Raw genomic sequence first — 14,552 nt, 5'->3', positions numbered from 1 at the left:
ATCTTTTCTAATAAGATAGAATATATTTAGTTTTATTTGCACTTTGTAGTTAAAATTAGAACTATAAAATTACTATAAAATTAGAACTATAAAATTACTGATCAATTAAACTAGACAGCAAAAAACTCATTCTGAGTTTTCTCTTAAGAAAAAAAAATAGTACAAAACTTTTATGTTGGTTGAAGGAGGTGTTTTTTCTTTTTAATTTTTTTTTTTCTCTTTGTACAGGGATTTTATCCCCAGGTGAGTTCCAGCTTAAGAATGCAGAAACAGCAATTTAAATTACGTTTATTTAAAAATGATTTATAGGGGCGCCTGGGTGGCGCAGTCGGTTAAGCGTCCGACTTCAGCCAGGTCACGATCTCGCGGTCTGTGAGTTCGAGCCCCGCATCAGGCTCTGGGCTGATGGCTCAGAGCCTGGAGCCTGTTTCTGATTCTGTGTCTCCCTCTCTCTCTGCCCCTCCCCTGTTCATGCTCTGTCTCTCTCTGTCCCAAAAATAAATAAACGTTGAAAAAAAAATTTTTAAAAATGATTTATAGTGTATGCATTGTATGTACTGGCGTTTTATAAATGTTCACATACTTATTCCTCCTAACAATCTGCTGAAGTAGATACTATCTCTGACGTCCATTTTACAGGTGAGAAACTAAGGCAGAGACGGTTTAAATGAAATTCCTACCCTGGCATTGTGAAGCAGAGGGCTGCTCGGTGCCACTTTGCAGCTCGAGAGCATCTCCTCTCTCCTCCTGCTTCCCTTCCACACCCATCCACGGGTAACCCCACGCTCCTCACAGACCTGCACCTGGAATCACACCGAAGCCATCTGAAACCTACATGTAATCCAGCAACAACAAAAGTCATTTACACTGAGGTGAGAAATGAGCTGCTGAACGACACAGTCGAGTTACCGGCTTGAAAGGTCTGAATGATTAGAAGTCAGTCAGAACTAAAATAGGACTGCAGTTACTTCTCCAGAGAGCATTTCAAATCCCCGGAGGCAGGCAAGTCCACACAACAGGGAAAGGAAATGAGATTTGGGAACATAAAACAAGGAAGTGCCATTGGAGTGGTGATCTAGCGCTTAAGTATTTCACAGGAACACCTCTTTTTGCTGTTCAGGTGAGCACTGGGTGCTACTCCCACCAGGCATCATCAGCTCCTGGTCCCTCCGACCCTTGGACCCCAGGAGCCCAACGCAGCCTTCCCCCCACCCCCCAACAGCTCGGATATGACCACCAGCATTATACTTCACGGACTAATTCACACCGTCTACACCAAAAAGGTGGTGTTCATGGATTTACTCCAACTCTGGAAGTTCCAGAATTGCAGAGGAAGATAAGTAGGAATAAGGCACTCAGTCCTAAGTTAAACATTAAATTGACCTCTTGACACCGGTCATCCCCTCATCCCTTCACCCCTTCAGGATATGACACAAAGTATGATTTGTTTGTGAATGTAAAATGGAACCGGCGAACGAACGTTCTTATGTCTGCTGTGAGATGACAAATGTATTTTAACAGAGTCTCCTTATGCAGACGGAAGCAAACTAATCAAACCAAAACACATTTATGCGTTAAGTAGCAAGTAGAAAATCATGTCACCCCTTCTCTGGGCGTTGTTCCCCCATCCGGATAACTAACATTCGTCAAGACAGACGCCGGTCTCGCGTAAATGGCACAGACTCAAGCAAGGCCACTCACGCCCTCTTTGGGGACTGGGCGGAACGGGAACACGCCCGAGTCGCCGGGACACCCGGGAGGCCTGGCACGCGGGTCCCCCTCCACCCCGGGGGCGGGGCCGCGCGAACCTTCCGCACCCGGGAATGACCCGGGGCGCCGGGAATTTCCCTGCCCCCCCGCTGCGCCCTGCGCCGCGCCGCGCCGAGTCGACAGGGGATAAAAGCCCTTCTCCCGGCTCGGGGAGCCACAGAGTCCGCTCCGCCAGCCCTCCCGCCAGCCGTCCAGCTCCAGCCACCGCCGCCGCGACTCCCCGAGCTGAGCCCCATGGCCCGCACCGCGCCCCGCGCTCCCCGGCTCCTCGGCGCCGCGCTGCTGCTCCTGCTCTTGGTCCCCGCCGCCCGGCGCGCCGCAGGTGAGGCCCGGAGCCCGCGGGGGGACGGGGTGCGGGTGCGGGTGGGAGTGGGGTGCGCGCCCCGGGGCCGCCCGCTCACCCGGCCTGCTCTCCCCGCAGGGGCGCCCGTCGTCACCGAGTTGCGCTGCCAGTGCCTACAGACCGTGCAGGGCATTCACCTCAAGAACATCCAGAGCGTCAAGGTGACGCCGTCGGGCCCCCACTGCGCCCACACCGAAGTCATGTAAGTGACGCTCCGCGCTGCCGCCGTCCTGGCCGTCCCCCCCGCCCCCGTGCCCCCCACCCCGCGGCCCGGCCTCCCGCCAACGGGGACTCTGCCTTGTCTCCGCAGAGCCACTCTCAAGAACGGACACGAAGCCTGTCTCAACCCCGAAGCCCCGATGGTCAAGAGAATCATCGAAAAGATGCTAAGCAAGTGAGTTATGCTTTCTGTTGACGCGTGCCGCTAGAGTCCTTGGTCACGGATCCTGGCAAATGCGTCCGGGAAGTTTGATCAAGGAAACCTAGGTTTCGCTGAAAAACAAAATTATTCATTCACAATGACCTTTGCTATTAAGGTCATTAAGCCTCTCCTATGCCAGAAGGATATTTCCAGTGCCCTCTCTCCCCACGCAAATGAGTGTGGGTGCATGTGTGTTCCTAAAAGCTGAATTGGATTTGGCCAGTGGTGTTCAAATGCTTCCCACCCATTGAGGAACACACAGTATTCAGCTCCATCCCTGGTGAGCTTCTGCTCTGAAAAGTGGCACCCTTGGTTTTGGGCAACATGGGCCGCTGAAGCTTAGTCGTGAAGAGCAAGGACTTTGCTGTGAATCCCTGGCCTAACTGTAACCTAGGCCCCACCTCTGATTATTCCTGTGTCCCCAGGGAAAGTACTTAATCTGTTCAAGTCTGGGTAATATAGAAGAAATAAAAATGGCTCCTTAACGAGTTCTGCCGTGGGGCTTAAATGATGTCCTGAATGTACTTTTTTAGCCCACTGTGACATTACCTTCTAGCTTTTTGAAGCTAATAATACAATTGTGATCACAGACAGCACCTTATTCCTAATTAAACACCATCCAGGAGCCCGGCATTTTCCTGCCACCCATCGCAGTGGTGTAGGTGGTAACCACGTGGCAACCACATGTCACAGGACTATGCAGTCAATTTATGGAGTCCTATTAATGGCAACCATTTCTTTCTTCTTTCTTTTTTAATCACAGGGGCAGCAACAACTGAGCTAGAGAGAGAAGGCAGAAGTTCATGGCTTACTGTGGCAGCCTCAGTGGAATGGGATAGAAAGAAAAGAAACCAAAGCCTCCAGGGACCATCTGGACTGTGTTCAATCTATTTGACTGTTCCCTATGAGTATTCATCTATTTTCAACATATGTATTTATTTGTTTATTTATTTATTTATTTTTCAAAGCTAGCATAGTAATGTTCTAGCTAATATTTAAAGATATGAATTTGGTAATTTGCTGTACTATTATTTAAAGGTCACTTTATGCTAAAGTTAGTTCAGTTCCTTTTAATTTGTAAGTGATGAGTCTTAAATGTTCTTCATTCATTAAACTATATTATGTGTTGGGGGGAGGGGAGGGGAAACCACGCCCTGTCATTCCCTATGATAAAGGCTGGAGATAAATAGTTTGGGATCCAAGCACACAGGTCACTGTTAAGGTTGTGGAATGTATGTGTGCATTTATTTTTGTACTGCTCAGAAGAATGCCAATTGTTATTTATTGAGAGAGTTTTACAGTACGTGGTCAACACTTCTGATGTTGAAGTTTTGAAAACTCCACAATGTTTTTAAATATCCCTTGGACATTTTATGTCTTCCTTGTAAGGCATAATGCCTTGTTTAGTGGTAATTATACAGTGTTTCTCTATGTCTTGGAATAGAGAAGTTTAAATATTTATTGGTGTATTTTTACAAATTGTATGAAAATAAAGCTTTTTACAAAAGTTTCTTGCTTAGGTTTGTTTTTTTCTTCTTGATCTGTTATTCCTCCTGAATAGGCAAGCCCTGGAAATTTATAACGGACTGTAGGGCACACCCACGTAGAGACTGCCACTAGTGGGCGCTCCTTCCATATTTTTTTCAAAGTCCTTGCAGTGCCTCCCCATCTTTAGAATCTCTGTTTACTTGCAGCCACTCTGGAAAACAGTGTGGAGGTTCCTCAAAAATAGACCTACCCTATGACCCAGCAGTAGCACTGCTAGGAATTTACCCAAGGGATACAGGAGTGCTGATGCATAGGGGCACTTGTACCCCAATGTTTATAGCAGCACTCTCAACAATAGCCAAATTATGGAAAGAGCCTAAATGTCCATCAACTGATGAATGGATAAAGAAATTGTGGTTTATATACACAATGGAGTACTACGTGGCAATGAGAAAGAACGAAATATGGCCCTTTGTAGCAACGTGGATGGAACTGGAGAGTGTGATGCTAAGTGAAATAAGCCATACAGAGAAAGACAGATACCATGTGGTTTCACTCTTATGTGGATCCTGAGAAACTTAACAGAAACCCATGGGGGAGGGGAAGGAAAAAAAAAAAGGTTAGAGTGGAAGAGAGCCAAAGCATAAGAGACTCTTAAAAACTGAGAACAAACAGGGTTGATGGGGGGTGGGAGGGAGGGGAGGGTGGGTGATGGGTATTGAGGAGGGCACCTTTTGGGATGAGCACTGGGTGTTGTATGGAAACCAATTTGACAATAAATTTCATATATTGAAAAAAAAAATCTCTGTTTTACATAAAATACTCATTTTGTTTCAGTATAACCAACTGTTCTTTAGTTCTAGCTCTTTAAAATTTTTCAAATGTTTACCCATATTTTCAAAAGCACTCTCATTTAAATGATCTTAAAAGGTTTTTCAATTACGCATTCTTTTCCCTCTTCGTGAAGCTGGGAGCTAAATTGTAAATTGCACTCTATCTTCGAACTCAATCATTATTCGTGTAATGGGAACAAAAAAGGAAAAAGTGAGTTGGCTGAGTGTCATCTGTCCAAAGGTCTAAAATGAGAAGGTCTTTATTTTATAACCTTCATGGAGAGAAACAATCAGCCAGTGTAATGCTGTTCCAATGGCTTCACAAGTCTGGTGATGGTTGAAATGTTGCTAAACCTGTAAATTTGAATTTAAATGGCCCCAAGACAACAGGAATACATCCAGCTTCCATAGTAGAAACAAAGACTGTTATCTCCTGATATGGAACCATATGAACCACCTGGAAAATAACGTATTCTCAACCTGAAAGGGAGGAGAGTTTGTGCTCCTGAGGGGAAGGCCCAGGAAGATTTGTGCTTGTCTCACTGGACCTGTTCCTGGGCACGTCTGTAACCTTCGGCAGGAGGAAAAGTGTGGGCACATGCCCACACTTGTCTTAAGCAGCTGGGTAACCATAGACAAGCAACAGCTACTCTGAGCCTCTGTGTCCTCCCTTGAAAATTAAGTAGAATAGCCTCTTCTTTACTCCAATTGTACTTGGCTCAGAATGAGATAACATGGAACAGCAATTTTTTAAGTTTTGTAGAGGTAAACAAACACAAACCATTCTGGTAGCTCTATAAATGTCAGCAGGGACTCCTTCCTTTAACTCTAAGTCAAGGGCAATATATTTTAGGCTGTGGGAAATAAAACTTCTTTGGATTTCTCAGTGTTCTTGTAAAAGTCCTAGCCTCCTCACGTCCCATGAGTATTAAATCTGTCATTTGTCTAGTTAATGGCTCTGATCCTCAGGGATAACAATTTTTCTAATCCGAAGGATGACTCAATGGTTATATCCAGGGCTAGGTGTCAGGCTAAGCCTCAGGGTTCTGGGGAGACTGGAATACTATCTCCCTAGGTATTTACATGTCAAAAGAGATAAAGCCACAGACTTTAGAGATACACATAGGTCTTAATAGTGGAGACAAAGGGGCAATCTGGTTCTTGGAAAGATTTACTTATATGACAAAGGGTTATGATTGGGGTTTAGACCTATTGTGTTTCCAAGGAAACCCTTTCAGGAGGGCAGTGGGACAAAGTCCTCATTCCCTTTTATAAGCAGGGACAATTGTATCTCCCCTTCCCCCCTCCACTCCCTTCCCTGGCCTATGGAGTGTCTCGCTCCTGGAATAGGACAACTGGCTTGGCTTTCATCACATCACCCCCCAAGAGTCAGGCCTGAGGCAAGCAGGAAGTGACGTATATTCATGGGAGGTAATCAATACGAAATCTGTCTGATCCAGAACATCTCTTTATACATTCAGGATAAAAATTTTTAAATATCAACATGAAAAATTCAACATAGGCCTTGTTAACTTGGTGAATGGAAAAGCAGGAAAAAAGAGGTGCAGCTAGCTCACATGGTGATTAAAAACACAAACTATGAAGGGGCGCCTGGCGGGCTCAGTCAGTGGAGTGTGCGATTCTTCATCTTGCGGCTGTGAGTCCAAGGCCCACGTTGGGTGTAGAGATTACTTAAAATTAAAATCTTAAAAAAAAGAAAAGAAAAGAAAAGAAAGAAAGAACACAGGCTATGAAGAATTAAGACTGTTCTGGCTGTAGTTTTCCAGTTCTAATGCCTTCTGTGAGACTTGAGGTGAAATTTCTTGATTAATCTAAACTTCATTTCCCCTTTCATAAAAGGGGTATGATAATAGAATCTCCTTTTTGTAGTTGTTACTAGAATTGAGCATTAATAATTTGAGTAAAGAGCTAAGCAGTGCCTAAGAGATTGATGTGGGAAACAAAGGCAGAAAGAAATGTAGATAAAATTAATTTCCTTACAACTCACAGCACGTTGACAGATACTTGAGGTAGGCAGAGAATGATTTCTTCCAGGAACTCCCAACTGTCTCAATGTTAATGCTTTGCTAGAAGCAAAAACAATCTTGACAATAGCTAGGCCTCCGGGATCCTGACAGTCTTTAGCATATGAAAGTCCTTTGGGGGGAAGTTTCCAAAAAGGACTTTCATATCCTAAAGACTCCTAAGTATAAAATCAACCACCCCTCACAATCTCAGTGTAGCTGTGTCTGCCCACGGTCCTGGCCCGTGCTTTAATTAAACCACTTTTTTGCACCAGACATCTCAAGAATTCTTTCTTGGCCATTAGCTCCAAATCCCAACACTTCCAACCACATCAAGATGACAGTGGCTCCTGAATTTCTGGAAAAAAGGGGGAGCAGTCTGACTGAGAGTGGAGGCAGTGCATCAGTTATCTGTTGCTGTTGTAACAAATTATCACAAATGTAGTAGCTTAAACACAAACTTACTCTCTTACACTTCTGGAGGTCAGAAGACAGAAATTAGTTCCACTGGGCTAAAGTCAAGGTGGCCTTCAGTGCTGGTTCCTTCTGAAAACTCCAGGAGAGAATCCATTGCCTTAATCTTTCCACCTTCCGGAGGCCATCAACATTCCCCAGCTCATGGCCATCTTCCTGCATCTTCCAAGTGATCAGGATAGCCTCTTCAATCTCTTTCTTCCTGTCCTTGTGCTCTGTCACATCCCTTGCTGTCTGAGTCTGACTTATGCCACATCCCTTTTATAAGAATCCTTGTGATCATATCAGGTCCACACAGGATAATCTAGAATAATCTTCCCACTGCAAGACCCTTAATGTAATCACATCGGCAAAGTTTATTTTACAATGGAAGGTAAAAGTATTCACAGGTCCTGGGGATTAGGATATGGATATCCTTGGGGAATGATTATTCAGCCTTCCACAGGACACTTGGAAGTTCACTTCAGGGTTCAAAGCACTTTTCATTAAGCTAACAAAATGCACATATTATAGAAGGGGAGTTGGGGCGCCTGGGTGGCTCAGTCGGTTGGGCGTCCGACTTCAGCTCAGGTCATGATCTTGTGGTCCGTGAGTTCGAGCCCCACATCGGGCTCTGTGCTGACAGCTCAGAGCCTGGAGCCTGCTTCCGATTCTGTGTCTCCCTCTCTCTCTGACCTTCCCCCATTCATGCTCTGTCTCTCTCTGTCTCAAAAAAAAATGAATAAACGTTAAAAAAAAAAAAAAAAAAAGAAGGGGCATTGGAGATTGTGGGAGGAACCAAAATGGTACCAACACTTGCCTGATGTTCAATAAATGCAATTACAGTTAATGTTCTAAGTTAAACAGAAGGAGATTTGAGTCTTTTCTCCAGACTGCTACTATTGGAAAGCTTCAAAGTGAACCGGAATATATTTATCACACAACTGGAGGGAACACATGAATGACTGGAAGAACAAGACGAGGGTCTGGGTCTGCATTAACCAAGTCTTCTGGCTTGCGCTTGTGAGACCGGATAAAATTTCTGGACATGAGCAACCCCATTTCAAAGCTTCCTTTTCCTTTCTAATGAACTTCTGAACTGCACCAAATTAACTTTTAAACTGGGCCAGTCGGGATGATTGTTTTGCAAGCAGTTGCTCATAAAACCGGCAGGGCATTTGGCGGCCAGACCATAAAACTGCCAGTATGGACTTTCTGCCAGCAGAGTGATTAGTGCATACCGAGAGTGGTCTCATTAGACCACACGGATATATTTCGTCTGTCAGAGTGTAAACAAAGATGGCTTAATGTGTTAGAAGCAGTCTTGGCTCTTTTTTCCTTCTCCTCCCTTATTCAAGTCGTATAACTGCCCATCCTTCTTCCTCTCTGTCATAAAAACTCTTTGCTCTCTCCGCTCAGGTGCAATACTTTTCTGGTTACACTGGAATCCGTGCTTCCGGATTTGCAATTCTGAGACTCCAGATAAAAGCCTTTGTTTCTTTTTCGGTTTTGCCTCCTTTTCTCGGTTGGCACTCTCATAGATTCGAATGCATTCATAGAGCAAACAGAAATGGTAAGGAAAGGTATCACATTAAGTTGGTCCACATGATGTTGAGACTTGGAGTACAAGACAGCCTTCCATTGGGAACCTCAAGACAGGAAGTGGAGGGCAGAGTATATTGAGAGGATGGTCACAGGATGATGAGGGCGGGAAAGATGTTCTTCCTCCAGGTCAGTCTTAGAACAGTGAGAGCCAGTAGGACCTTTGACTTTAAGAGGCCAATCAGGAAACAGTGATGGCAGCAGTCCTGAGGTTTCCTGGGCAAGAACCAGAGGCAGAAAAAGAAGAATGATGGATGATCCCGCTCTGTGAATATGATTACTTATTTGTGAGTTCTTATGAGCTCTCTCTAGAGACTTCCAGAAACCAACAGGCTGTGAAGGATAGGAGAGGTGGAGGTCCTGTAATACCAAAACAGGGCAATGCTTTCTCTGCTGGAACAGAAAAATTAGAAGATGAGAGTCCTTTCTTACCTTAAGTTTTCCATAAAGCAGAGCCTGAGGCAAAAGTTCACCAGCCTGCCTCCCGGACCTTAGCTTCATACCTGTGTGCGGGGTATCCCCGTGGAAATGTTTTATCCTCTGCCTTCAGAGTGATAGCCACAGGTGACTGGGATTATACCTTTTACTTTTAGCAGTCCTCTGAAAAAGAAAATGAGGGCTGGGCCCAGGCAGTCATGAACACAGATCAAGTGAACCTGGACTTGCAGCCAGTTAGAGCTCAGAGAAGTCCGCTCTTTGGGCCACAAAACATACAAGTGCACAGATCCGCCAACTCAGTGCCTCCCACAGAGCTATCTGAATACAAAACAAGGAGGAGAACCAAGATTTTTTGAGTATTAGTCCAGCTCCCATGACCATCAAAGAGGCCTGTGGGTGACTCTGACTTCCAGCCTTGTCTACGAGCACAGGGGGGTAGAACCAGTTTCCCTCCACTTCTGCAGATTCCCCTCGGGGTCCCTCACAATGAGCCACGGCAGTGCGGACTGAAGGAAAGTTACGGGCGCGGTGGCCAAACAGACTTGAAAAAAAAAAAAAAAAAAACAACTCGTCTTCTTTTGCCAATTACTTACCTCATCTGAATTTCAATTTCCTCATCTGTACAGTAAAAACGATCCATGCAGCATTGAATACACTGAAATTGCGTAAGTAGTACTAGCATAAGACAATATCAACAAATGGTTGTTACTTCAGTTCAGTATATGCTTCTTATGTCAGAATAAACCCATTATTTTTGAAATATATGACACAGTTCAAAATGGAGTATTTGAGGGGCGCCTGGGTGGCTCAGCCGGGTTAAGCGTCCCGACTTCAGCTCAGGTCATGATCTCGTGGTCCGTGAGTTCGAGCCCCGCGTCGGGCTCTGTGCTGATGGCTCAGAGCCTGGAGCCTGCTTCTGATTCTGTGTCTCCCTCTCTCTCTGCCCCTCCCCCGTTCATGCTCTGTCTCTGTCTCAAAAATAAATAAAACGTTTAAAAAAAAATTTTTTTAAAAATGGAGTATTTGATGTGACTTAGAAACTTACATAGGTCTCACAGCAGCTGGAAGACCACGGTAATGTAATAGGTTGTTAGAAAAACCCGAGAATTTGATCACCTTAGAAAATTAAGAGTTGGGAATTCATTGCAAACGAAATATACCATCATATCAATCTGGCATTGAGTCAAAGTTCTCAAATTAGAGACCCATATTTGAAAGTAAAAATCCTTGGGGCACCTAGGTGGCTCAGTTGGTTAGGTGTTCAACTTTCACTCAGGTCATGATCCCACAGTTTGTGGGTTTGAGCCCCATATCTGGGTCTGTGCTGTCAGCTCAGAGCCTGGAGGCTGCTTTGGATTCCTTGTCTCCCTCTGTCTGTGCCCCTCCCCCATTCATTCTCTCTCTCTCTCTCTCTCTCTCTCTCTCTCAAAAAAAAAAAAATTAACATTTGAAAAAAATTAAAAAAAAAAGTAAAGATCCCTGCAAACTTAACTACCATGACATTGGCAAAGTCCATAATAACTAATTTTAATTCCATTAAATCCTAAACTGTAATTCTATGTCAGAAACTACCCCTTTATTTTGATTCTTCACACCTTTTTTTATCTTATATTTGTGTATGTATGTTCTTATCATCAAGGTGGCCACAAATGCTAATAACCTACAATATAGTCCCCACTACTTTGACATAGAGAACTGAGACTCAAGGTTATGTCTGAAAAGTGTTTCTGATTCATTGTGGTAGCTTTTTATTTAGCATAAATTTCAAGAACCCAGCAATCAGTTCAATGTTACAGACTCATTCCATCTTATTGTATGTTGAGACTTTTCCCTAATAAATAAATAATCCCTGTCAAAAAGCTGTGCTTCTTGGAGCATGATTCTGTCTATAATATTAATCAGCTTTTTCTCTGTATGCTGAGGTTTTATTCATCTTTATAGACACAATTCAATGATACCGACCCTTGTGAAGACAAATGAGATATTGTGATTATTGAGGTTATGCATAAAGTGACACTGTATCAATAACTGTATTATTTAGTTAAAGGGTTTGACTTCTTTATGCAGAAAAAAGGTATTAAATATGACATAACCAAGACCATTTAACAAAACAATGAATAGAATTTGAGATCATAAACCATGGTTAGTAATTCAGTGTTGAGAACTTTGAAGCTTAACATACTGCTCTTAATAGGACAAGAATTATTAATTTATCAGGTGATGGCAGATTCTAACAAGACCTGAAATATGATTGGGGAAATAGACGTAAAAGGCAAAGATACATGAAAGCAAATTAATTTCTTGATTTTTAAAAAGATGCACAGGGGCGCCTGAGTGGCTCAGTCGGTTAAGCATCCAACTTCGGCTCAGGTCATGATCTCGCGGTTCGTGGGTTCGAGCCCCGCATCGGGCTCTGTGCTGACAGCTCAAAGTCTGGAGCCTGTTTTGGATTCTGTGTCTCCCTCTCTCTCTGACCCTCCCCCGTTCATGCTCTGTCTCTCTCTGTCTCAAAAATAAATAAACGTTAAGGGGCGCCTGGGTGGCGCAGTCGGTTAAGCGTCCGACTTCAGCCAGGTCACGATCTCGCGGTCCGTGAGTTCGAGCCCCGCGTCGGGCTCTGGGCTGATGGCTCAGAGCCTGGAGCCTGTTTCCGATTCTGTGTCTCCCTCTCCCTCTGCCCCTCCCCCGTTCATGCTCTGTCTCTCTCTGTCGCAAAAATAAATAAACGTTGAAAAAAAATTTTTTTTAAAAAATAAAAAAAATAAATAAACGTTAAAAAAAAAATTAAAAAGATGCACAGACTTTCTCATTACAATATTCTCTAAATCATCATCAGCTGAAAATGGCATTGGATCTGCTAAAAAAAAAAATTCAGCCAAGTAAATTCAAAGCTCTAATTGGTTTCTTTAGATGATTCATGATCAAGAAGCATTCATCTAGCAAGTAGTGGGGAGCTCACTGAGCTAAACAACAACAAAAATGGCAGAAGAGAGGGCATAAAGAAGAAGAAGAAAAAGAAAGAGAAGGAGGAGGAGGACAAGGAGAAAAAAAAGTAAGAAGAGGAGGGGGAGGAGGGAGAGGAGGGGGAGGAGGGGGGAAAAAGAAGGAAAGAAAGAAATAAAGAAAGAAAGATAAGAAAGAAAGAAAAGAGAAGAAAGAAAGAAAAGAAAGAAAGAAGAAAGAAAGAAAGAAGAAAGAAGAAAGAAAGAAAGAAAGAAAAATTATTAGTAAAGAATGCATTGTTTAGACAAAGCTGTCCTAAGGAAAGTGGGTCTATCTGTAAATTTCCTAGTGTTGACCAGGAGATTCCATGTTACTGGTTAAAGGTTATTCCTGGGGGAATTCAGTTGAAACTGTAATTAGGTAAATAGTAAGTCTTGGTTTATTGACTTGGGGCCTTATCTAAGTGATATCATTTTGGGCCTATGGTTTTGTTTTGTTTTGTTTTGCTTTGTTTTGTTTTAACAGATCCTTCAAATTTGCATAGTGTCATTCCCCAAAATAATACAGCACAAAAGTTTCAATCTCTGTTAACAAATTGATTACATTCTACACTTCCCCTCCCTCCCAAATAAATAGATTATACTTCCTTTTTGGCTTGTAACTGATAACTACCCCTTTGATAAGTTTCTTTCATTCTTGAACAGGGAAAGAGAAAGCAATAAAAACTAATCTTCAGATTGCAGTGCTTAAAGAAACATTATAATGTTGAATCCACCAAGGTCTGAAGTCAAATTTCACAAAAAAGAAACCCAGATCTAAGGAGATTTTTTTTTTTTTTTGGTTGTAAGTGAAACCAAAAACTGTGAAATATTAAAGCAGGACATACCTGCACATTGCCAAGTGTCCAAGAAGTTTATGTAAAGGCAGAACAGAATGTACTTAATTACCTTGAAATACTGACCACAATGGTTTGTTCTTCTCTGATTATGGATGATAGTAGTAATATGACTGCAAGTCAATCTAGGACATTTATTTTAATGTCAGTTTCAGGTGAAACTATTCTATTCATCTGAGATCTCACATTTAATTATCATACTAATAAACTTTCAGAATAAAACAGTTCATTTTATGCTTACATAGGTTTTCTTATTGACACCGTAGGAGCAAAGGGCAGGCTTCCCCTTTGGCATATTGATTATTTTAAATAAAAGTTACTTAGGAGACAGCCTATGCCAGGACACTCAGACTCTGTCCACCCTGAGAGCAGGGAATAAATCTCCTATGTGAAAGTTACGCTCCCTGTACCAGAAAGTGAAGAGACATCCTTATCACCAGAGATGGGACTTTCTGTGCACCCTGAAAACAAGGAATAAATCTCCCATGTGAAAGGTACCCTCCCTGTATCAGGAAGTGAAGAGATATCTTTATAACCAGAGATAGGAATTTCAGGGGCAAGAAAGCTGTACAAACAATCCTTGTTACTTTTTACTAATTTACTACCCCAGTCCAAAATCTGTTTAGAATTTCTTCCTACTTGAAACTCCAAAGTTAAGTTTTTTTTGTTCTGTCAATTCCTCAAAGATTTATTCTCTATTTGCCTAAAAGGTATAAACACTGCCTGTGTTTGGTTATTTCTTTAGGTCTCAATTTCATTATAGGACCTCTCTGTGCACATAATAAAACTTTGGGTTTTTTCTTCTTGTTAATCTGTCTCATGTAAATTTAACTCTTAGTCCAGCTGGAAGACCTTGACAGTAGAGAAGAATTTGTTCTTCTTTTCAACATTGAAGATGTCTAGAAACTGGGGTGCCTAGGAGGCTCACTCTGTAAAGTGACTGATTCTTGGTTTCGGCTCAGGTCATGATCTCATGGTTTGTGAGTTTGAGCCCCGTGTCTGGCTCTGTGATGGCAGCACTGAGCCTGCTTGGCCTTCTCTCTCTCTCTCTCTCTCTCTCTCTCTCTCTCTCTCTCTCCCCTTCTTTCTCTGTCCCTCGCTCACACCTTTCTTTCTCAAAAATAAATAAACATTAAAAAATTAGGAACAGATGTTTGTTATAGAATGCATAGCACAGTTCCATAGGAGCAGCTCAATAATGTGTTTATTATATGATATTGGCAAATAACTGGTCTTTTATGATTTATTCTGAATTATTTTGTTATTACTGTTGAATTGTTAATCCAATATTGTGGCCTACTACCTTACTTTAAAATATTAAAACCTAAAGGTTAGGAATCAT

The 14,552-nt window shown here is 42.8% G+C and overlaps 1 protein-coding gene across 1 annotated transcript; it reads left to right on the top strand.

Moving 5' to 3' along the window:
- Positions 1-1,870: 1,870 nt before the first annotated feature.
- On the top strand, positions 1,871-4,041 carry LOC115512552 (growth-regulated alpha protein-like). The gene is made up of 4 exons (XM_030313687.1): positions 1,871-2,092; positions 2,192-2,315; positions 2,424-2,507; positions 3,298-4,041. The coding sequence occupies exons 1-4, from the start codon at positions 2,005-2,007 to the stop codon at positions 3,311-3,313; spliced, it is 312 nt and encodes a 103-aa protein (XP_030169547.1). The 5' UTR covers positions 1,871-2,004; the 3' UTR covers positions 3,314-4,041.
- The last annotated feature ends 10,511 nt before the right edge of the window (positions 4,042-14,552 follow it).

Source organism: Lynx canadensis, chromosome B1 (assembly GCF_007474595.2).
Source record: "Lynx canadensis isolate LIC74 chromosome B1, mLynCan4.pri.v2, whole genome shotgun sequence".
Classification (NCBI taxonomy): domain Eukaryota; kingdom Metazoa; phylum Chordata; class Mammalia; order Carnivora; family Felidae; genus Lynx; species Lynx canadensis.
Note: the sequence above shows the minus strand (reverse complement) of the source record. Positions and strands in the feature narration are given on the sequence as shown.